Here is a 24,514-nt window from a genome sequence, read left to right on the forward strand (position 1 = left end):
CCCTTCTTCCTGGATGTCCGGAATGGCGGCTGCCTCTTCCACAGCGCCGATGGCTGACTCGCCCGCTGGCATTACTTCACCGCTCGACGGTGACCTGGGGGCGCCATTACAACACCCGCCGAGTACGGAGAGGCAGCCCAATGCTCAGAGGGAGCTGACATGCCGGGATATTGTAGACGCACTCGTTGAACTCAGGGTGGAAATGCGGACACTTTCTGTGCGGTTTGGGGACCGGATAGACGGAGCGGTGCAACGGCTGCAACGGAACTGTTTGGCTGATCCCTGGCACGGTGCGACATCGACCTTCCCAGCTGACACGGGCACGGTGGATACTGTGGCGCCGGCCGCTGCCGGTGAGGTGACGATTGCTTCCCGGAGCTGCGATTCCCGCGCAGGACGGCTTGGTGACTTTGACGGGGATACAATGTTGCAGTTCCCTGCGGAACTTGGAACTTTGTTTCTAGGATTGATGCTGAGCTCCCGGCCCTCACTGCCGCTACATCCCCCTGCGGTTACTGCCTCCCGAGTGCCCTTTCTCCAGCTTTGGCCCGAATCTCGACTCTGGTATTCGGGGTTACTTTTTCTGATTGTTTGCTGCTCGGCAGCTGCTGCTGGACGTTCATTTTGCCTCTTCTTCCCTCCTCCTCATCGGCGGCGGCCATTTTGCTTTCAGGTACTTTGTGGAGCTGGCCTCCCTCGGTTGCCGAGTCTGAAGGGACGCTCACGCTCTGGCCAGGGCTGATATGCTGAACTTTGTGACCGGGACTGAAAGGTTGGCGGGGACTCGGAACGGAAAATTGTGATTCTATGCTGCAACGTGCGACTTACTAGGCCTCGCCCCATCTTATATTATACCACGATAGTAACTGCTTATTAGAATTTCTGGGGCGGTGGTGGATTGTATGGCGGGACTGTTCAGTAATATTGGTGACTGGGCTTTACTACATGTGTTAGATACAGTGACGGGTGGTGATGGGTTGGGACTGATTCGGTTCCCCTTGCCTGCTTCCTTAGAGTCGCTCCTCCTCTCCTGCATGACGCTGGTTGTTTATTTCGCAAGGTACTAGGGTTGCAGGTGACTGGGAGTCCGGGAGGTCGGTTACTGGGTGGGCTCCTCCCCGCCATCTCCCCCTATTTGGGAGTGGTAGATTAGCTAGTTCTTTTCTCCCTCCCTATAGTCAAAAGTGACATTTTCCTTCTTTTCACCTTTCTTCCTTCTTTTGGCGTTCTTGCTGTCTCCTTCTCTCTTTTCCGACTTTTCTTCTTCCTAAATTTCGGGTTTATAGGGCGACAGGCACGCTGCTAGAGGGGGGGTAGGCCATAGCCTCTGCATGTGTGTAGGGTGGGGGGTTATATTTCCTTTTTGTTAGTTTCTATGGGACCGGGTTTTATTCTTCTATGATTTCACCCTTTTGCCCATGGTAGGGAGTGCTGGGTGTTGGGTGGCAGTGGGAGTGTTACTGGGTTATAGACGCTACTTTGTAACGTGGATATTGTGTTACCATCCTGCCTGGCGGGGACTTGCTTGTTGATACGCGAATTGCTTGCTGTGGTTGCTAATGTCGTGTCCCACCTACATGGACCTTGTTCTTCTTTCTTATTTTGCTAGTACGGATCACTACGGCCTGTGTGACAGCTGCATAACAAAAAACTTTAAAATTTAACCTTCATTCATCCTGCGCCACGGTGCTGCGTTATCCTCCAGTTTTCTTCCCCTCAATGTGAACGGTTCTGATGCAGTACTGGGTCGCCATAATGTATGCTTTAGTGCTCGACTGAGTGTTCGAGGCCGGCCGAATGGTTGTAGGCCCGTATTTGTTACTTTTCCATGTGCACAATAAAGGTTTTCAAAAATTTAAAAAAAAAAAAAATGGTTCCATAGGGAGAGCAAAGAGCAAGAGTGACAGAGGACACCCTTGCCGAGTGCCCCTCGCTATTGGAAATTTAGATTAACTCATGCCTGCATAACTTATTTTAGCAGTAGGCTGATCATACAATGACCGAATCCTGCCAAGATATTGACCCTGGAAACCAAAAACCTTATGTACTGCCCATAAATAGTCCCACCCCACTCGGTCAAATGCTTTCTCAGCATCCAACATGACCATTCCAAGTGGGGTGGACTCAGTTAGTGCAACGTCAAAGGCAGTAATAGCCATATTAACATGGGCGGTGGTGTCTCTCCCCATGACGAATCCATGCTGTTGTGTATTAACCAACTCGGTCATAAGGGGAGCTAGCCGGGTAGCCAAAATTTTCGCAAATGCCTTGGCATCTGCATTAATTAATTAAATAGGTCTATTTGACCCACATTCATCTGCTGCCTTTTGTTTTTTAAGGAAAAATACAATTTTGGCAACGTTCCACGAGGCAGGGTCCTTCCCTGTTTCCCCGATTGAGTCGATGATTAAACTAAAAAGAGTGAGTAATTCCTGAATACAGATTTTATAAAGTTCAATGGGGAGCAAATCTTCCCCAGCTGCCTTACCAGAGGGGAGAGAGCAATTGCTAACCTAATCTCTGTAGAAGTAATATTTGACTCAAGTTGGCTGACTCCTTCTCTATCTCGTTGATAATCAAATAGGTATTAAGGTATAATAGTATATGATCATTAATGGGAGAATTTTCTGGAGTGTATAACCTACTATAGTATTTAACAAATTGATCAAGTATCTGCTCTGGCTGATTATAAGTTACCATGTTAATACCCTTAATAGCCTTAATAGATGTTTTAGCCTTCTTATCAGCTACCTTGTAAGCTAACACTTTCCCAATTCTATCGCCACTTTCATACTGTGACAGATGGTACTTATGAAATTTCACACTATATTTCTCCCTCAATGTCTTTTTAGTAGCTGACTGCAAATTCACCAATTCAATTCTTAACTCGTCAACATTAGACTCTCCTTGCAAAAGGGCCACTGCCAACCAAGTTTCCAGAGACAAGATATTGAAAGTGATGGATTTAATCTCTTTCCGGCACTCTGAGTTCTTTTTAAAAACATATTGCTGGGCAAAACCCCTTTACAGGCATCCCAGACAGATATTACTGCAGAAGAATTCAAATTGATCTCAATAAATTCAGTGATGTGCCCTATAAGTTGAGAAATAAAAACTACATCCGAAAAGAGGTATCTAGGAAACGTAAATTTCTGAATCCCTTGTTTCCTAGTAGAGATGTTAAATTCTAACAAAATGTGGTTAGGGTCTGATGTGAATCTTGGACATTATTCTATAATGCAGCTGTAGCCCAAGCCATATCTATCCGGGAGCACAATTTATGAGGTGCAGAATAATAAGTGAACCCAGCTATATTAGGGTGTATAGTACGACAAACATCTTTCAAATTATGCAAACGACTTAATTCCAATATACAAGCTCTAATTTTGTACATTCGCTGAAAAGCACCCCTCTAGTATCCACATCATAGTTCATGACACAATTGAAATCGACTATAATAAGTAGCTCTCTTTCCCAATCTAACAATTCAATATTTAACCGATCATACATAGTTGGTTCATCAATATTAGGACCATATACCACACAAAATACATATTTGCAATGTTCAAATTGTACTTGGATTATTGCCCATCTATCCCTTGAATCAGCAGCCGTTCGAATAATTTCAATAATTAATTGCTTCTGTTTCAATATCGCAACCCCCGGATCGAAGCACCAAGAGTAGAATAAGCAATAAGCTCATATCCCAGTTGTCCCAATAATTTCCTATCCTGAAATCCTATATTAGTTTCTGAGAGCAAGGCCAAATGGGATTTATACATATTAAGCTCTTCTTGAACCAATCTCCTCTTATTCTTGTTGTTAAGACCAGCCAAATTCCAAGCTAGACATCTAAAAGGAGACATCTTTAGAAAGCAAATAAATTACCTTCCTCTGCATTATAGAAAACCATAATGTAAATATTCTACTTTGATTTCATTTGACAATTCTGACTCTTGCAATGAAGTTTTCAACCCTATTTACCCAACCACCCTTCGACCCACTATCAACCCCACCCACCCCTAAGTCCCTTTGAGGAGAACACCCCTCTATACCCTGCTGCAGTTGAAGTGGCAGCTCTGCAGAGTGACAGCCGGGAGGCTCAGACCGGCGGTCCCTACCAAAAACCTAATAATAACCATAAGAGAGAAGGGGGAAAAAAGGGGGGGAGAAATATTCTCCTTTTCCCTTTCTTTTCTCTTTGAAGAGTGAGAGGAGGGGTCAAGAAGCAATAAAGATAATAAAAAAATGGAAATTGACACCAATAATCTCACCAATAATCTCACCATTAGTTATAATAATTATAGTAAATACAATCAAAATATTTATTCATTTTTAAAGAAAAAAGATAAGAAGAGAAACCATCCATAGGACCCGCTAACTACATCATTCAATCGACCCACTTTAATTCCTATGCAGGCATTTCCATATATGTATAGCTTAACAGACCCATTCTCCTAGCTACAGCTACCAATTAAACTACCATTGGTGTTCAAGTGCTTAGCTTAGAGAGTGCCAGCTCTGCTTCTTTTAGATCTGTAAAAAAATACACATGGCCACTCTTAATCACCTTAAGACGGGCCGGTTCCTGCAAATATACACCACAGGCAATGGATTTGAAAGAATCAATTATCTGACGCAGCTTCCATCACCTTTCCATAGTACTTTTGCTCAAATCAGAGCGGACAAAACATTTTACATTTTCCACTGTGACAGGAGTGTTGGATCTAGCTTTTAATGAAACAGCCTGTCTCAGTAGAAAATTACCAAAATGTATTAGGAGGGGGCGTGGAAACTAACTTTCCTTGTTTCTTTGAAAAAGAGGTAATCTATGCACTCTTTGTAATTGCGAGTCCCAGTCCCAATCCGAAAGATCTATAAAAGCCTTCTGAAACAGTTTGACAACATAGGTTCTAGGATCTGCACCTTCTGACCCCTCAGAAACCCCAAAAAGTCGAAGATTTTGCCTTCTTGCACGATTTTCCATGTCCTCCAGTTTAGTTTCCAGGTTCGTTATTCGCTCCACATGTTGGTTGGTTAAAGATTCAGTTTGCACAGCCCCCTCCTCCACATTGACAACTCTCTGTTTTAGCTCTTCAATTTCTAGAGTGACCCCCCCCCCCCTAATTTACTAGACAGCTCTAGTAGGGAATTCTGCAGTTTATTATTATCTTCCCTCAACTGAAGAAAATGTTGTTGCCCTTCTTGTCGATGGTCCGTAAGGGTCTTCAAGATTAAGTCAAAAGAAAAGGTGGGATGTTCTGAGTACAGCAATCCCTCAGAAACAAGTGACTCATTAGTACGCATAGCAGCCAAAATTGGAGCTGAAGCATCAGGAGTAGCAGACAAATTGGTGACTGTGACCGAGTTTTGAATAGTAGCTACAATACTACTGGCTGGTTCACATGTTTGATCCGTGCGAACCGGTTTCAAACCAGCCTGAACAAGAATCAAAGACGTCAAACTATCCAACCTTGGAGAGGAATTCACTCCGTCTCTTAGATTAGTATCTTCCACTGGGCTGGCCCCGGACAATCGCAAAGCCATATTCTTGACACCTCCCTTCGCTTGAATCCATTTTCACAAAGGGCTTTCATCCCTAATAGGCTTTATACGTATATTAGCTGGAGAGATACCGAGGTTAGAAGAATTACAGTTGCCTTTCTTGAGTTTAATTTTAGCTTTTGCTTTTCCTTTTTTGCGACCAAGAGGTTTAGCAATGCCCGTGACGACGCTGCATACCTCATCCTCATCATCGAGGATCTCCTCATAGTCCACACTCAAGCTCTCCTCTGCCTCTTCAATAATTAGGCCACCAGTTTCAGACATGCTGGCTGCTTCGCTAGATTGTTCCTCTCTACCAGAGCCAGCCTTCACGGAGAGTTCACTTAATAGATCAATAACTGTGTCAGGTGACTTTTTACTGTCTGAGCTTGCCATATTCGAGTTCACAACCAAATCTATACCACCCTCCTTTCTTTCCTCAGATGTTATGCCAGTTTCAGCTTCTGTGTCCACCTCAGCTCTGTCCGTACTTTCACCCGGGTTGACTTTCCCTGCCGCTTCACTAGAAGGTTCAGTAGAAATGGGAGAAATGTTGCCTCTATCACTCACAATATTAACCGCTCTTGCTGCTCCTGCTGCTCCGGTAGTTGCTAAACCAACACAACCAGTCACAGTCACAGTGTTACCTAAATTTCCCTTAATGGGAACATTGTTGACACCATTGCTTCCCGAATTGCCGCTACAGTTTGAGTCTGCAATACCAAAGAGCGGAGCACGAATTAATTGCTTACCCGCTACAGCCAATATTTTATCCACATTAGAAGACTCGGTTGTGTCAGCAGGTATTAGCTTCAATGTTGGTGTCTCCGGGTTAGCACTTTTTCCCGCACAAGTGGCTCTAGTGTTGATCTTCGGAGCCATTCTCATCTCCGACGCTAGCCCGGCATAGAACAATCCCAATTGCAATGGCGTCTCTCGCAATTCAGAGCTTGGCGGAGCTGTGAGCAAAGTGAGACCCACCCACCATATCAATGGACTGCAGGGCGGCCGAGTGCTCGTAATCTCAATACGAGCAGCCACCGCCGGCACCAGCCCCCGACAAAACGGATCATCCGGCAATCCCTTACGAGGCAAAGTGCTCAGGGTAAGCAGCAAAGATGCAGCAGAGACACGCCCAAGACCCCTTTTCTTCCTCTCGGTCTCTTCAGCTTAGCCGAGTACCTTTCTCATAATCTCCCAATGGTAGGGAACCAGGAGCTTCCAAACCTGTTTCCTCTCCGTGGCGGCGTCGCTCCGCCATCTTGTTTCTCCCCCCTTCCGCCATGTGCCTCTCTGCTAAACTAACACATTTTTGCATTCCCCAAGTATATATAGCGTGTTGGGCCAATCCAGTTGTAATTTATGAGTATACTGCTGAACTAGTCTCCTTGGCCCGCTAAACCTCTAGCCCTTTCTTAAGATAGTTAAAATGGATATACTGCCTGAAGGCGGGTTTAGACCTCATTTTCAATAGGTCGAGGCAGCATGGCTTGTGCATCTGTGGCTGTCTTGGTGTTGCCCAGGCATTCTTAAATTTGCATCAGTCAGTTTGACTATGAGGTCTGCTGTGAAGCTGTTGCACATTTTCAATAGCCTTGAAGTTAACTGTTTATTTTCTACCGTTGGCTGTGAGCTGGCCACCAGTCTCCTATCAGGACCCCTATTTCTAGGAGCACTGCAAAATAGTTACCTCTCCCATTGTTTCTATTGCTTTTGGTAATTACAATGTGAATGTTTAGCATATTAACTACTGATCCCCCCTTCCTATGTATGCACGTTTCAGCCACAAGCTTACAGGGTGATCTAGAAGTGCACAAATCAATCATTCAATTAATCAATCGTTCAACGTCTTTATACAAAGTGAAAGCTGTACAACTCTCCGAGGTAATCATTCCTATGGTGGTTGGCTAAAGAAACAGAAAGGGAGCACTGACAAATATTAAATGTATCTATGAAGTCTAAAGAAAATGGCTGAATGAAATGAAAATGTGTTCTGTTTACTTCAGAGTGAACAAAACCACAATTTGTGAAGAAACACATTAATGAGAAGAAGTGTTGTTCTTTAGGTTTGGACGCCGCAGGGTGATTTTAAGGCTTGGCGATCCAGGTTCCAGCTTCTACTTTATATACTCTGGATCAGTTGCTATCACCAAAGATAAGGATGGAGGCAGCGCCTTCCTTGATAGTGAGCCCATCACCCTGAGAAGAGGTTTTGCTTTTGGGGTGAGTACATGTTGGTGCCTAAAATAATATTTACTATTGACATTGCAAACCACTACACTACCTGAAAGACTATTAAACTGTATGACCTCGTACTGTGAAGAAATGTAGTGCTAAGTATAACGTTCAGGGAGTGCTGCAAGGGTTGATATTAGACTAGTGCATGAAAATAACTTATTCGTAACTGAGTAATAAAAGTGTAATGAAAATCACAAAAGTGGATCTTTGTGACTTTAGTCATCTCAGAAATACCTTCAAGATGTTGAATGTCATCATAATCACTCATTGGTAACTTGCGCATACATATGTGTCTAGTTTAGTGCTGCGGACTGATACAAAGAAATATTAAGGGTTTTACAATAGGCTGTCTGAGCGATAGCAAAATTGGAAGCTTTCCGCAGAGGTCTGTGTGGCCCCATAAGAGCAGTTGAAGAGTCAATTGCATGTGAGGCGTGAGTAGTGTGTGCTCTCACAAAAACATATCATGTACCCTTTGACCCATACAAGAGTATTGAATGTCGAGCCTGGTTCAGGAGTCCCTCACATGACACCCCAAAGGTTTTTTTGCGCCCCTCACACATCCTATTGGTGTCATGGTTAATCAATCAGTCAATCGGGGATTTGTGAAGCACGCTACTCACCCGTGAGGGTCCAAGGTGCTGGGAGGAGGGGGAGGTTTCATGCAGCTCCGTCTCATCCAAAGAGCCAGGTCTTGAGGCTCTTTCTGAAAGCGTGCAGAGTGGGGTATCATCTGATGCTGATGGGGAGTTCGTTCCAGGTCTTGGCCGCGTTTTAGGCTCTTTCTCCTATTCTGGCTCTGCAGGTGTGTGGGGTGTCAGCCAGGGAAAGGTCGGCGAAACGGAGGCTTCTCTTGGGTGCGTAGAAGGATACTCTTTCATTGAGGAATAGGGTTCGGTGTTGTGGAGGGATTTGTAGGCGTGAGTGAGCAGCTTGAAGGTCACTCCCTTTTCAACAGGGAGCCGATGGAGGTCTTGTAGGTGCTGGGTTATGTGGTCTTGCTGTGGGCTGCAGGGGACGAGTCTGGCATTGGTGTTCTGGATGGTCTGGAGTTTGCGGAGAGGAGCTTTGATGGTCCCTGCATAGCGGGTGTTTCATAGTCCAGTCTGCTGGTTATGAGTGCGTGGGTGACAACCTTTTTTGATTTGGGGGGATTCATTTGAGGATGTTGAAGCACGTAAGGAGACTGCGTTGATCTGTCGTGTCATGGTGAGGGAGAAGTTGAGTAAGATGCCAAGGTTGCTGGCCAGGTGTGTGGGATTGGCGAGGGTGGTGGGCCAACAGGTGTTGTTCCATGCGGAGGGGTCATATCCGAGGACAAGGACTTCTGTTTTCTCCAAGCTGAGCTTCAGGCAACTGCTGCTTATCCAGGATGCAACATCTTTCATTCATTTCGACACTGTTTCCCACTAGAGCCTTCTAAATCGTCTGGAAGGAGGCAGGAATCTGTAGTTCTGCTTTGGAATCGTTTAGATCTTTCCTCTCTGAAAGAGCTTTTCAGGTGTCTGCTCCGCCTTTTCTTTCCCGTGTCCAGTCTATCGGCCAGGGTGTGCCACAGGGCTCTGGCCTGAGTCCGGTACTTTTTAACTTGTACGTACAATCTCTGGCAGTGATAGCCAGGGACAGGGGTATCTCCATTGTCTCTTAGGACAGCAGATAGTGGTGGTTCTCTCTGACGATTCTATGCAGAATGCCCCTAAATTTAGGAGCGGGCTGGTGGTGGTCACGGAGTGGATGACCGCTAACTGCCTCCAGCTCAATGCTAATTAATCGGAGGTGTTGTTGGTGGGTAAAAATATCAAACTTTGGAGTGAGATCACCCTCCTGGCTGCCAAAGACGACATCTACACTCTCCATGACCAGGGCCACACAGCGGTCCTCGTCCTACTAGACCTCTCTGCATCCTTTGACACGTCTCCCACCACACACTCACCGCCAGACTTCTGTCCTAGTTGAAGTTCCTCTTTGTGGATCTGATGCGTTGGTGGTATTCTGTCATGGTGGTTTTGTAGGTGGTGTGTGCATCTTGGGTTTTACTGTTTCTCCATGCTTTCTCAAGATGTCTGCATATGTGTCTGGATCCTTGGAGGTCGGTGGTGAACCGGGTGACTTTCGTAGGGCCTAGTCTGTCAGAGTCCCGGAGGGGGGCAAGCATGTTTGCGCATTTGGTTATCCATCTGTGGAGTTCGTTGGCTGCAGAGTTGGAGTCGGTTGTGACGGGTGGCGGAGCGCGGCTGAGTGCGGAGTTGAGGTGCTCTTCAGTGACCTTGCTCCAGTTCCTGCACGGGGGGCATGGTGTAGGTTTGTGTGCGGTGGGTTTTGAGAAGGAGAAATGTATGCAGTGGTGGTCTGTCCAGAGGGGTTGGCTGAAGAAGATGCTGTTTCCTCCTGCGAAGATGGGGTAGAGTGTGTGTCCTGCCTTGTGGGTGGGGGCGTGGCAAGATTTTTCAGTCCGATGTTGGCGAGGATGTCCAGGAGGGTAGTGGAGTTGGGGTTGCTGAGGTTGTCGAGGTGGAAATTCAGGTCTATGAGCAGTACTTAGTCCATGGAGGCGATGGCATGGGGCGCAATGAGGTCTGTGATGGTTGAGGTTATTTGGGATCCTGGTTTGGGAGATGTGTAGGGTCGTTCTGGGATTGGTCGGGATCTCGAAGTGGAGTGGAGGTGTTCCATGGGGGACGAGGAGTCATTCGTGCTGGCTGTAATGAGTCGGAGGGATCTTCTGTGTACGACGGCAAGATCTCTTTCACGGTGGTTGAGGCGGTCCTCCCTCTAGATCTTGTATCCATCGGAGATGGTGATTGCGATGTCGAGTGCGGAGCTGGCTTTGGTGCTGGTCTCTGTGATAAAAGTGACGTCGGGCGACAGGGTGTTGAGGAGCTCCCAGATTTCTACTGCGTGTCTGTGCAGGGGGCTTGGGTTGAGGAGTATGCAGTTAAGGGGTTTGTGTGCAATGGTTTCCGGTGGGTGGGCGGTAGCCGTGGGGGTCTGGAGGTGGGTAAGCGCGTGGCGGCAGTGGCGGCAGGAGAACTGGCCATGGGTGGTGTTCAGCGTCGACACCTGGTGTTTCTTCCTGGGTTGAGTGTGTGGAGGGCAGTTGAGTCGTAGTGGTCGGTGGTCAGAGGACCAGAGTCCCTGAAGCTGGTTGCTGTCGGGTTGCGGACTGGGCGCAAACAGGCTTGCCTTTGGCACACTAGCGGCGCAGCCGCCATAAAGTTGGGGTTGGGGTGGAGGGAGTGCAGCTGGGAAGCGTGAACTGTCTGAAGGGGGAGGGGCCGCAGGGGCTGCAGCAGCGGCAAGGCAGTGAAAATGTCAAACAGTGACAAAATAGTGGAAAGAGGCACAAAGAGAAAAATTGGCACAAAGAGGCACAAGAAGACAAACAGGCAGAAAAGGCACAAGGAGTCAAACAGGCAGAAAATAGCACAAGGAGACAAACAGGCACAAATAAGTCACAAACTGCACAAATGAGGTACAGACAGACAAAGGCAGAAACTACAAAACGGCTGGCACAGCGGACCGTCAGAAGAGCAAGGCTCTCCCAATGGACCATCAAGGATGAGGCGCAGGCAGGAGCCTGCGGGTGGAGGAGGGCCTCGAACATCTACCTGCCAGCAGAGAGGTGCTGGCAGGCAGCGGCGCAATGATGGAAAGGGAGTAAGGGAAGAGCAGTATGCCTGACCATGAGGTCTGGGATACTAACCTTCATCATTGGGTCTCATCCTGGTCCCTATAAACCAGGTTGGGCTCAACTGTATTTCAGGGAGCACATTTGATATTTTCACTGACGGGGTCTAAATGTAATTGTAGTAAGATACCTAAATGAACGCCAGTTTCCCTTTGGTTCAGGGTCCCTCTGGTATGGTTAAAAACTAGCTGCTATGATTGTCTATAGAGGATATAATGTCCTCACGGTCTGATTTATGCCAACATGTTTCAGCCCTTGAGCCATTGAGGCGACTCAAGGGTAGGGGCTTTCAACAGGACTTTATTGTTAGTACCCCTTAGTCCATGACTAGTTTCCTACGTCCTACAAGTAAGTGTTTTTTTAAAGACAAAACTCGATTCACTATATATAAGTTAAAATGTAGGAACACTGGCCTGCCATACAGAAAAAAATACGAATATAAACCCATTAATGCTGTTAGGGCAGACATTCAACATTGAACATAAAACATAAGTTATTATTGTATCTACCTTTTTTGTAGCATAAAAAGGACAAACAAATCAGCATATTCTGCACCGTCATGCACTCAGATGCACATGTGGTGGCATGAGTTGCTGTAAAGCAAACCTTGTTTGAACACATCAAGACCATTGTAAAATTGTGGCAACAACAACTATATATTCAAGTCAAAATACACATATGCGCTTACCCCAGGGAGTATTCAGTGTGATCTTTAACCAAGGACTGGCTAGAGGGTATGTCCTGTAGTCACATTCTCTGGTAAAGACCAGTCAAAATTACAGAGATAATGTTACTGTGTCTTCAATATCTCAACTGTAATAATCCCACTGAATATCCTAGAGTATACCTGAGTAAGGAGTGATCATACTTTTTATTAAATTACATCACAGACATTTTGACAGGTGGCCAGGACCCTTCAGAAGAGGTCCTATTCCATCTAGCAGAATCCCCTTGTCAAAAACTGGACCTGGTGGTCTGGAACACTCTGGCACCCCACCATTTCTTGAAAGTCACCACTGGGTTGTTATAGTTAGGTTTGCATTTCCATAAGAAAACCATTTTTTGTTTTCCTAATAACTTTGGCTGTTTCACAAACCTTCATGAAACTTTCCAGTACAAGTCTCATCCATCTGAGCTTCTTCCTGGAAAGTTTCATGGTGATCTGTCAAGCAGGGACAGAAAAAAAGGTGGCCCCTCAAAACGTGTTTTCCCCATTCATTTTTCCATAGGAAAATTGAACAGTGATAATGTAGAAACAGCTGAACAGAATTACACCAAATTCGGCAGAAGGCTACATCTAGAAAGCCGATAGCCTGATGCAGTGGGGGGGGGGGGGAGGTTGGGTTTATGAATGGTAATAAAATATTACTTCACGTAAAAAAAAACCCTAGCTATTCACTGAACAAAGTGATCTTATGGTTAGGTGAAAATGTCAGCTATAATACACTGTTTTAAACTAACCAAATTTCAGAAATTCACAAGTTATTTTAATCTCATGTAACTATAATTTGTGCCATCGCCATGCACTGCTAAATACCCATATTACCATATGTTACATCACTTATGACATAATAATAATAATAATAATTCCTTTATTTAGATATAAAACGTATCTTTAAAAGGTCGCACATACACTTATGACATGTTCTGTAACATCATGGATAGCATGACTACAACATCTGAAATGACATCAAGTTATAGTTAGTTGAGATAACTCTAACTGGTCAATATCATTGGTTTTGTTAACTGAAAACAGTATGTTTTAACTGACATTTTTACCTAACTATAACGTTATTTTAACCTTTTTTTCAAGGTAGGATATATATATATTAATATATATGACCACCTAGTGGCAGTCACCACTAAGTAGTTATAGTCAGTATCGCTTTTCCATAGGAAAAGCATTATTTGCGTTGCTAATAAGTTTGGCACTGCTGACGAAGCTCCATGAAACTTTCCATAAAGGGGAAACTTTTTTCACTAGTTTGTGCATGGAAAGTTTCAGGGGGATCTGTCAAGCGGGGGCCGAGGAAAAGGGGGCCCCACAATGCAAAATGGCCATGCAAACGAGCTACAGCAAAAGCTGCTAAACAAAATTACACCAAATTCGGAAGGACGCTAGATCTTGGTATGCTTCTTGTGATTGGTGTAAATTCGTTCAGTAGTTTTTGAGAAATGAAGGGTAAAAAAATATCAGTAAAATTTGGCAGTTTGGCTCACAAGATTCTCTGAAACTATTTAAAAATAGAGCATTCTGATTGGCGCAGGAAGCTATATTGTCCTTGGGGTATCCCATTCTCACAGTAGTGACTCCAGCGAGAGCAAGCGCTCTGACTGGCTGCCAGCAACATGAGAAAAATGTTGCTGGCAGTCATAACAGGACTCTGGAACTTAGTACCCTGTCCTAAAGTTGTAGAAAAATAAAGATAAATGGAGGTAGGATCGGGATACCCTGACCTCTTACGCCCGATAGAGGTTAGTGGGGAGGGGGGGTTGAAAGACCCACCGCCCCAGGTGCCAAAAAATAAATAAAATGGAAATAATGCTGTGATCCCAGGAATCCCTTGTGGGATCGAAAAAAAATGGCAGGTTTGTACTTGGTGCACAGTCTTCTAAGTTATGTACAAGGCTGCTTATAAAAGTTAGTAGCTACCACATAGAATCTTATACCAGGTGAAAACAAATTCTGCAGAACCCAAAAACTTGTGCGGAGCACAATGAATGTTAATATAGAAAAAGTCGATGTGGATGTACACAATGATACATGTGTATATAAAAACAAGATCGCATCACTGTTGTCAAAATCAACCAATATGACCTCTCCATCAATCCTGAGTCTGAAATACTGTTGATTGACAGATAACAGGCGGTGTGGCACGTAGCCAGCAGAATAAACGTGTAAACAGGAAAGCTCAGATCAGTCCCACAAATAGGCAGGTACACCACAATAGTTTGGGAAGATTGGCTCCAATAAAGCATGCATGGCTGGAGAGTTGCGCCTGTTTCCAAAGCTCAGTAAAGTTAGATGCCACACGAAGTTAGAAATACTCAGCCAATTAGGACACAGCACACACTGCTCATGCTGTGATCATGCGCTCCCCATGCTGGACATGGAAACATTGTCAAACAGAAAAAAAGTTCATAATACGAGCCCAGATGGAACCGGGGTTTGGGGGTGGCGCCCCTGTGCAAACTATTTGTCAGTAATAAAATCTTTTGGTCTGTAAAGAAAACAGGTTATTAATGAAGTGCAAGAACACTTAAAATAGTAGTAATAAAGATCTTAACAGTAGGAATAGTGGTACAGAAAGTGATACAGATCTTCCGTATTAGTAAGTCCATTAGGACTTTTACTGTCCAACTCCAACATAATTTTTTGATTCCATTTGCCTTAACAGCCCTTCTCTATCACCTCCTCTTCGGAGTTTTGGGATGGCAGTTGCTACAAAATATTTAAAGCAATTAAGGTCATTATTATGCCACTGGATAGGTGTCATTGTTATTTCCGATGGCTCGCCGGTGTTGCAGAATTCTGACATGCACCTGTAGCTTGGTGCTGCCCACATATCTCAAGCCACAGATGCATGTCAGAATATAGACTGCAAACTCTGTTCTGCAATTAAAACTGCCCTTGATTGGAATCATATCAGGACTGAAGGGAGTCTGGTAATGTGTTGTGTTTTTTCTAAACTTACACGCTCTACATGAAGAGCATTTGGAGAAACCTTGACTAGGTTGTAACCCCATTTTTGCTGTTGTTAGTTCGGGACTGTTTTTGACAATATGTGTACTCATGGAGGAACCTTTTCAGTAAGTGATGGTAGGTTGAGTGGGAAGCCTAGGAGGTAATACACCATCCGTAAGCACAATAGTCCAATTACCCCTTATTATTGACCTATTTTGTCTTTCTTGTTAGTTGTAAGCAGTTATTAGTCCAGGGGCATTATGCACAGAGCCGGATGCTTCTTTTCTAGTATTGGTGGACAGAAGGGATTCCCTTGCTTTCACATTCACTTTACCAGCTGCCTCCTTAAGAATGGCCTCCCTGTATCCTCCCTGTTCAAATCTAGAGAGAGCTTGTTCAGTACAAGTATTAAGGTCCTCCTCAGTACTGCAGATTCTTTTAAGACGTAAAAGTTCCTCAAATGGAATATTTCTAATCAGATGTTTAGGGTGTGCACTGCTTGCATGGAGTGTAAAATTGCCAGCAGTGGCTTTTCTATGCACAGTGGTAGCTATTTTTCCATTCTTTATGTATACTTTTACATATAAGAATTCAATAATTTTCTTGCTAATTTGCGACGTAAATTTAAGGTTGGCATTATTTATATTGATGTTGTGAATAAAATCAGTCTCGCTCTTTTCACCCCCTTCACACAATACAAACATCATCTATATTCCTTAACCAGTGTTGCACATGGTTGGAATACTCAATAAGGTGTGTGCGTTTTGAGGACCCACTCCTCCCACCAGCCAACATGCAAACATGCATAACTGGGGCAGAAGCAGGCCCCCATCGCCACACCTCTCTTTTGCAGATACATGTCATTACCAAATGAAAAATAGTTGTTGTGCTGACACCATAAGGCTAAACTTTAAAGCATCTTGTTGTGATTGTAGCAGTCCAAGGGCCTAGTGTTTAAAAAATACTCCATAGCATTTAAACTTGTGGTATGTTTAAAACTTGTGTAAAGTGATTCGATGTCCAAAGTGATGAACATCAAACCATCTGCCCATTGGACGCCATGTATCTTCGTAAAAAAGTCCTCTGTATCTTTAACATATGTGGGGAGCTGTTTTACAAAGTCCTTCAGAAAATGAAAAAATATATATATTTCCCTGTGACAAAAGCAGGAAAAAGTAATGTTATAGTTAGGTTAAATGTTCAGTTTTGAACTATAAAAACCATTGAAATGCACCTGCTGTGGTTAAAATTATCTTAAGCAACTATAACTCGTCCCTACGATTACTATAACTCTTGCCTTCGCCACGTACAGTAATATTATCAATGATCTCAAAGATGTCATGAGTGATGTAATATGTAGGGTAATTAACAGGGCATGGCATGGCTATAACTTGCATGAATCCGTTGGGCGTATGGTACTGCATGGTCATGGGTTGGTCACAGTACTCAATTTCCACATTCAGAAAACCCCACACTGTGCACACTGCACACTTTAGCCACAAATCCTGGCCCTGGCACGTGGCCGCCCTCCCTGGGTGATTTTGGCCCCACGGACACCATCCCTTCGGGCCCTGCCCTACAAATGGTGGGTGCCTTGGTCCCCACCCAGGGTACCCACCACACTATGGTTGGGGACCGTGGAGAGAGTCCCAAGGCCCATGCGGCCTAAGCTGGCTCCCCCCATCCAACAGAAGATGGAATTGCTCCCACCTACTGGGAGCAGCTAAAAATGCTGCTTCCTGCCATTGGGAGCAATCTTTTGTAGTGTTTCCCTTCACTGCAGGCAGAGAAACAGATTAAAAATTCACTACCAGTGGGTGGAAGACTTTTCATGTTCCCACCCGCTAGGAGCGGACTTGGTGTTTGCTTCCTTTTGGCGGGAGTGTCGAAATTGCTCCTGCCAAGCAAGAGCAAACGCAGGTTTGGGCTGTGAAACTGCTATGCCCTGGTGTGGCCACCTGGTGGATGGGGTACTAAGATGGCTGCCACCACCTTCTGGTTGAGGGAGTTTCAGACCAATCAGGTCTCACTTTGAGATCTCTCCGGATACACAGAGCCTCCATGTCCCTATTTATACAAAATTTATTTTCAATAGCTATTACAAATACCGAACGGATTTACACCAAAACACAAAAAGTACTCTTTCTAGACCTAGATCTAACTTTCCTCCAAATTTGGTGTATATCCATTCAGTGTTTTAGGCTGTAGCTGTTTTTAAAGTTATGGGAAAATGAATGGGAAAAACAAGTTTTGGGACCCCCTTTTTCCATACACAAATTAGCACAAAAGAGCACTTTTTTAGAAAGTTTTGTGGAGATTCGTTAGAAAGCGCCAAAGTTATTAGCTACACAAAAATTGCATTTCCACAATCCTAACTATTACTACCCAGTGGCTACTGACACTGGGTCATATATATACATATATTACATTGGTTATATATATTCACTAAAAAAACATAGGTTTCAGGGACGTTATAGTTAGTTAGACATTTAAATCATATAAAACCAAAGAAATTCGCCTGTTATAGTTAGTTAAGCTAACTATAACTCGCGTGCCCGCAATACACTGCTGGTGATGTCACATATTACATCACTCATAACATGGTCAGTGACATCACTGATGACATCACTCATGCATGACATCATCCAGTGAATGTGTGTTACTGTAAAGGGTAAATATGTTTATATATATAAGCCAAGGTGTATTGAAGAATGAATGCATTTACAAGTGCCCAAAGGAATTATTTCATATGTGCGTGACTGACTGTATAAGTGAGTGATTGAACATGACTTACTGAATGCATGGGTTAGTAACTAAACTGTGTAAAAGTCTGTATTAGTCTTTCCGTTGGTGTGCAAGCAACTGCATGGATTGCTGAATAACTACATGAGTGTCTATATAGGTTATTGGTTTGTTGTCTGAGTATCTGTGTGGGTCCCTGAGTGTCTGTGTGGGTGGGTGCATGGGGGAGTGTATGAGTCTGTGCATAGATGTCTGAGTGAGTGATTCAGTGGTTGTATGGATTAAAAAGTGCATCTGGGAAGGACTGTATGGGTGATTTAGTATGTGTATAGGTGTGTTGGTGAATGAGTGAATGAATGTCTCAGTGGTATATCTGTGACTAACTACAAATGTTTTAAGGCATTATTTGTGAGTGTTGGAGTATATAAATGAGTATACGTGAGACTAAGTTATTTGAAGAGTGCGTGTATAAATAAGTGTCTGCTTCTATCAGTGATTGTATAAGACAATAAATATGTGTTAGTATCTGTATAAATAAGTTATGTGGTATGTCTAAAAATAACGAAGTTAGTGTGTATAACTGTGTACATGACTAAATGGGTATGGGATTGATTCTTTGCTTTACTGACTAGGTGTGTGAGTAACTCTATGGATGAGTGACAGAATGTGACTGCATGTATAGATGTATGAGTGCATATTATAGTCCTGTATTGATGAGTCCTAGGAAATATTGAGTGCTATGTAGTACATGGCATTCTTCTGTGTACGGTTTCAAAAATAGTAGTCAGCATTTTAGAATAGGTGTATCAAAGTTTATATTCGAGCATTAGTATGTGCATCAGATTGTCACGTGGATGATGACATCAGTGATGTCATTTGAGATGTCATCAGTGATGTCATCAGTGATGTAATATATGACATCCTTAGCAGTGCATTGGGGGCGTGCGAGTTATAGTTAGCTCAACTAACTATAACAGGCGAATTTCTCTGGTTTTATATGAGTCAAATGTCCAACTAACTATAACGTCCCTGAAACCTATGTTTTTTTAGTGAAAATCTAAGGTTTTTTAAATGCTAATTCCTAACTATAAGGTGCCTGAAATCTATGTTTTTTTCAGTGAATTTCAAAGGATTTTTAAATGTTAATTTCATAGTTTAATGTTTCTAAAACCTATATTTTTTCATTTTTTTTATATTTTGGAACTCTATTATACTTTTTTTTTAAACTCTTTTTATTAATTAACCAAGTAACAAACAGAAAATACACTCAGGTGGAAGCCAGCAATAGTTACATACGTTAGGTCCATTTGGAACAGGAGTAGTCACATTACAATACCTGTTAGATATCAAGGGGATCCCGGTGCGTCCAAATCCAGACTTGGCGTAGGTGCCTCGCAGATATCCCCACGATGAGCATTCCACACACCCCATATCTTCCCCCATTTACGCGGGCAGCGCCAGGCCAGGTACACCGCACGCTCTCTAAACATGCACCAGTCAAGATCATCCGCCCACTTTTCAATCCGGGGCGGCTGACGCGCCCCCCATAACCGCGCAATATTGTGTTTAGCCACCATGCACGCCAGCGTAACCCACTGCTTCTGATGTTCATTGAGGTCTGTTGACTCCCACACATTCAACAAACATATCCGTGCCTAAAGGCCCACCTCCTGTCCCAGCTCCGCCCTCAATTCCTCGTGTACTGCCCTCCAGTATGTCTGCACATAGGAGCAATTCCAAACGATGTGCATCAGGGTACCCTCCTCGCCGCATTCTCTCCTGCACTCTCCACTCTCAGCCCGTCCCATTCGCACCAAACGCGGGCCCGTCACATAAGTCCTACGCAGGATTTTCAGCTGAACCAGGTGCAACCTCATTTGTATCGCCACGAACTTGGGAGAGGACAGGCCCTCAGTCCAGTCCTCATCATCAAATTCCAGCCCATCTGCAGTCCACTTCGCCCTAAGCTTCACGAGTGGGTCCCCGATATTATTAATCAGTATTCGGTAAATGAGGGATCTAGTCTTCTCAGGCAGGTGGCCGCCCAGAACCCGGTACTCAAGGGGGGAAGCCTCAGGGAGTTCAGCACCTTTCCAGACATGCGTGACTAAGGCGTGTCTCACTTGCAAGTACCGGAAGTACTCGTTTTGATGCAGACTATACCGGGCGGCCATGGTCACGAACGGCAGAATAGAGTCTTTCCCCCAGACGTCTTTAATCCTGGAGATTCCGAGAAGGTCCTATTTATCGAACCCCTTCGACTTCCACAGGCTCCCCAGCTTCTCCGAGTTAAACAAAGGGGTGGAAAGCGTGAGCCTCCCAGCCCATCCGAGACTCCTGGTGGCCACATGCCAAACCCTCACCGCATGAGCAGTCGGACCAATCAATGGGTACTTGCCAATCCTCGCATACAGCGCCATGCCAATCTCCCCGCCAGGGGAAAGGCTCCGATCCATGGCGTAACCGGGGTCGCCCGGCAAGCCATACACGATATGGTTGATGGCAGCTAGATGTGAGGCCCAATAATATTTGCGCAGATCAGGGAGACCGATGCCCCCGTCGTACCATGCCAAGGTCAATTTGTTAAAGGCTATGCGAGCTCCACCGTCCAATAGGAGGTGTCTCTGCGAAGACTCAATCCCATTGAAATAAGAAGCGGGCACCGGGTCCATAGAGTTTTGTAGGGCGTAGAGGAATCTCGGCAAGGCCTTCATTTTGAAGAGAGTGGCTCTACCAATCAAAGATAGCGGAAGGGCCGCCAGCGTTCCACGTCTGTCTTACACCGCGCCCGCGGGACGGCCAGATTACGATCAAATCGTTGCTTCGGATCAAGTGTGACAAAAATCTCTAGATATTTAAAGCCCTCTGTCTCTACTCTAATGGGACAGGACCGCGGAAGTTCAGGGGGGCCACCGGCTAGGGTAAAGATCACCGACTTGCCCCAGTTAATCACCAGTCTCGAGTACCTCCCAAAGACCTTAAGAAGATCCAGGAAATATCGGAGAGAGGTCTTAGGTCTCGTGAGGTAGAGCAGGACATCATCCGCATAAAGGGAGATCTTGCCCTCCCACTCAGGCGTCCACCTTATGCCCCGTATCGAGGGGTCCCATCTCAACCAAGCCGCCAGTGGCTCCATAGCTAGCGCAAAAAGCAATGGGGACAATGGACACCCCTGTCTGGTGCCCCTACCCAAGGCGAAGTCCTCCGACTTACAGTTGTTGACTACCACTCTAGTCAGCGGGATGCATAAAGCAACCGCACCCAAGCTATGAAGTTCACCCCAAATCCCATCTTTGCCAACACTGCGAATAGGTAGGGCCACTCCACTCTGTCGAAAGCCATGGAGGCGTCCAGGGAAACCATGATCGCCTGTTCCTGTAGATGACCGGCCGCCCCCAATATGCTATGGAGTCTGCGCGAATTCAGCTCGGTGCTACCCAGCGGCATGAAGCCTGACTGATCCGGGTGTACCAGTGAGGAGATCACTTTCATTAGTCTGGTGGCCAACAATTTGGCCAGGATCTTGGGTACGGCATTCAGGAGGGAAATGAGCCTGTAGGAAGAACATACTTTTGCAGGTTTGCCGGGCTTGTGAATGAGCACGATATTGGCCACCCTCTGATCGTATGGGAGTACACCCCTGTCTCTACTGTCGGTGAACACAGCCCTCAGATAGGGAGCGAGCCTGTTGGCACTGAGTTTGTATAGTTCTAACAGAATGCCGTTCGGACCAGTGGCTTTGCCGGACTTGACCTGACGGATAGCCTGTGCAACTTCGTCATGCGTGAACGCCGAATCGAGGAAATCACTGTCTTCTTCAGACAAACTCGGCATAATTATATCTCTAATCATTTCCCCATTATCGACTTCTGTAAACCTGTCTCCCGCGGCATAGATCTCTTGAAAGTATTTAGCAAATTCATCGGCCACAGTCTGCGGGTTCGTAAGCCTACCCGAGGACCGACTCTCCAATTCAGGCACTAGTGGGGACGGACGTTCTCCCCGCTCGAGCCAGGCAATAAGCTTGCCTGCTTTGTCTCCGTGCTCATACACATGGCACTGTGTTACGTTACGATCCGCTAAGGCTCCTTCCCTAGCAAGATTCCTATATTCCTCCTCACGGAGCCTCAAGAGGTGGAGGCCGGCCTCCGTGGGAGACTCAGCCACCCGCCTCTCTTGGGAGAGAACTTCCTCTTCCTTCCCGAGCAGCGCAGCCAACCGTTCTTTCTTCTTCTTAGAGACAATGGATAACACCTCCCCTCTGGCCACCGCCTTAAATGCTTCCCACAACGAACTGGGGGAATCAACCGATCCAACATTCTCAGAGAAGTACCGATCAGACATGCGGCGCACCTCTTTCGCAATGACCGGGTCTTTCAGCCCCCAAGCTCCTATGGGAGCTATCCTGCCCACAGCTGGAATCTCCAGTGCAAGGCACAACCAGAGCGGAGAGTGATCAGAGACACCCCTCCCCAAATGCCTGATCTCCGACACATACAATGCCATCACCGCTGGGAGGAGGACGTAGTCCAAGTGTGAGAGAGTGCTGTATGCAGCTGAAACATGAGTGAAGTGTGTCGTGCTAGGATTAGGACGCGCCAGCAATCAATCAGTCCCAATGTACTCATAAAGTTAGACAACCATCTCTGCGCCTGTGGCAGCACCCGCAGAGGGGGGAACTCGATCAATCACACCATCCACCACCGAATTAAAATCGCCTCCCAACACCAGATGACCAAGGGGAAGGGTAACAAATATGGCCCCCAAATCTCGGAATGTCTCGGTCTGGAGAGCAGGGGGAACATAAATCGATAAAAATGTGACTGTATGGCCCCCAACAAGTCCCGACACTCCAGCATAATGACCTCTCTGATCCACCCAGGTTGCCTGCACAGAAAAGGAGAAGCTGAAACATGAGTGAAGTGTGTTGTGCTGGGATTATGGACACGCCAGCAATCAATCAGTCCCAACGTACTCATAAAGTCAGACAACCATCTCTGCGCCTGTGGCAGCACCCGCGGGGGGGCTCGATCAATCACACCATCCACCACCGAATTAAAATAGCCTCCCAACACCAGATGACCAAGAGGAAGGGTTAGAAAGATGGCCCCCAAATCTCGCAACGTCTCGGTCTGGAGAGCAAGGGGAACATAAATCGATAAAATGTGACTGTATGGCCCCCAACAAGCCCCGACACTACAGCATAACGACCTCTCTGATCCACCCAGGTTGCCTGCACAGAAAAGGGGAAGTAGTCTTTGAACAGTATCCCCACACCCCTGGAACCAGTCGTGCAGCCGGTATGTACTACTAGTTTGTAACCTCCTCTGTGCATGGCCTTACACTTGTTCCCCACTAAATGAGTCTCTTGGAGCAGGACCACGTCTGGGGAGTTCCTTTGGATTAGCTGACTGACCATCCCCCTCTTGATCTTATCACCCAACCCGTTGACGTTCCAGCTTAGCACCTTGATCCCCGATCCCCTGAACTCACGTCCCCCCGAACCCATGTACTTCAAATAGCAAAACTACGTTTCCACCTGAGCAAAGAGAAGACCCAGAACTAACAAAAATACAAACTACACTTACACCCACCTCCCCTCCCCCCACCCTGCACCCCTGCATTTGGCTTCCTTCCCTCAACTCGCAGTGTGCCTGTTGCCCCATAATAAAACTAAAGACTATCTAAAAATAGATTGGAGGAGGATATCGGTGCCCAGCTTCCCCGCCTACCCCATGAATCTGAAGCTATCTCTTAAATATGCAACTATAACAGTAGGATCTATCTGAAAGCCTTTCCCACCCCTCTGTTAACGCCATGTCCAAATAAAGTTCTGCGTCACCCGGTATCTCCGCCATCATGGAGCTTCTTCTTCTCCACTGTCCTGATCCCGGGGGGTCTTGCGGGCCAAGCTCTCAACCCAATCAGATGCTATCTCAGGATTGTCAAAGAACCAGACCTTCTCGTCCGCCTCAACTCGTAGCTTGGCCGGATACAGCATGGCATACTTGATGTCCAGGTCTCGAAGTTTGACCCCCCGAAGCTCCTCCTCTCATACTTCTTTTTTTTTATCTCTAAAAATTATGTAATGTTTTAAATCTTCCCCAAAAAATAGCGTACCAAGCTCCATCACCACGCGAATCCTATGCGCCATGTTATAATCTGGTAAATGATGCGCATTTCGTATCCGACGACTTTGTGGCACTGCATTCCGCGTAACATCATATACGCTTGAAGTCACCCCAGCTGCTACTTTGGTATCCGACGGGTACACAGTACCAAGCCACACATTACGTCATGTACGTATGGGGTCGCTCCCGCTGCACGTTGTGTATGCAACAAGTACATGCTGCCAGGCCCTGTTTTACGTCACAGACATACAGTGTCGCGTCAGGTACGATATTCCCTCATTTTTTTTTGTCTCAAAAGCATATCTAAATAACTTTAAACAGTATATGAGAATAAGCAATAATATAAAATATTTTAAACATTTATATATGTTATAAATATGAATAAATATATATATATGATAAATATATTTGTCAAAATCGAGTCGGGTGCGGCCTCCTTGCGTGCTCGGTGCGCGATTGCCATGTGACCTTAAAAATAGGCATTTG

At 45.5% G+C, this 24,514-nt stretch overlaps 1 protein-coding gene across 1 annotated transcript in view; it reads left to right on the top strand.

The window, feature by feature from the left end:
- Nucleotides 1–24,514, top strand: part of LOC147730469 (cyclic nucleotide-binding domain-containing protein 2-like) — an 822,009-nt gene that overhangs the window by 217,340 nt on the left and 580,155 nt on the right. The window contains 1 exon segment of the mRNA XM_086954071.1: nucleotides 7,611–7,767. Coding sequence (XP_086810197.1) covers nucleotides 7,611–7,767 — 157 coding nt within the window.

The sequence above is a fragment of the Lissotriton vulgaris genome, chromosome 2_1, assembly GCF_964263255.1.
Source record: "Lissotriton vulgaris chromosome 2_1, aLisVul1.2, whole genome shotgun sequence".
Classification (NCBI taxonomy): Eukaryota; Metazoa; Chordata; class Amphibia; order Caudata; family Salamandridae; genus Lissotriton; species Lissotriton vulgaris.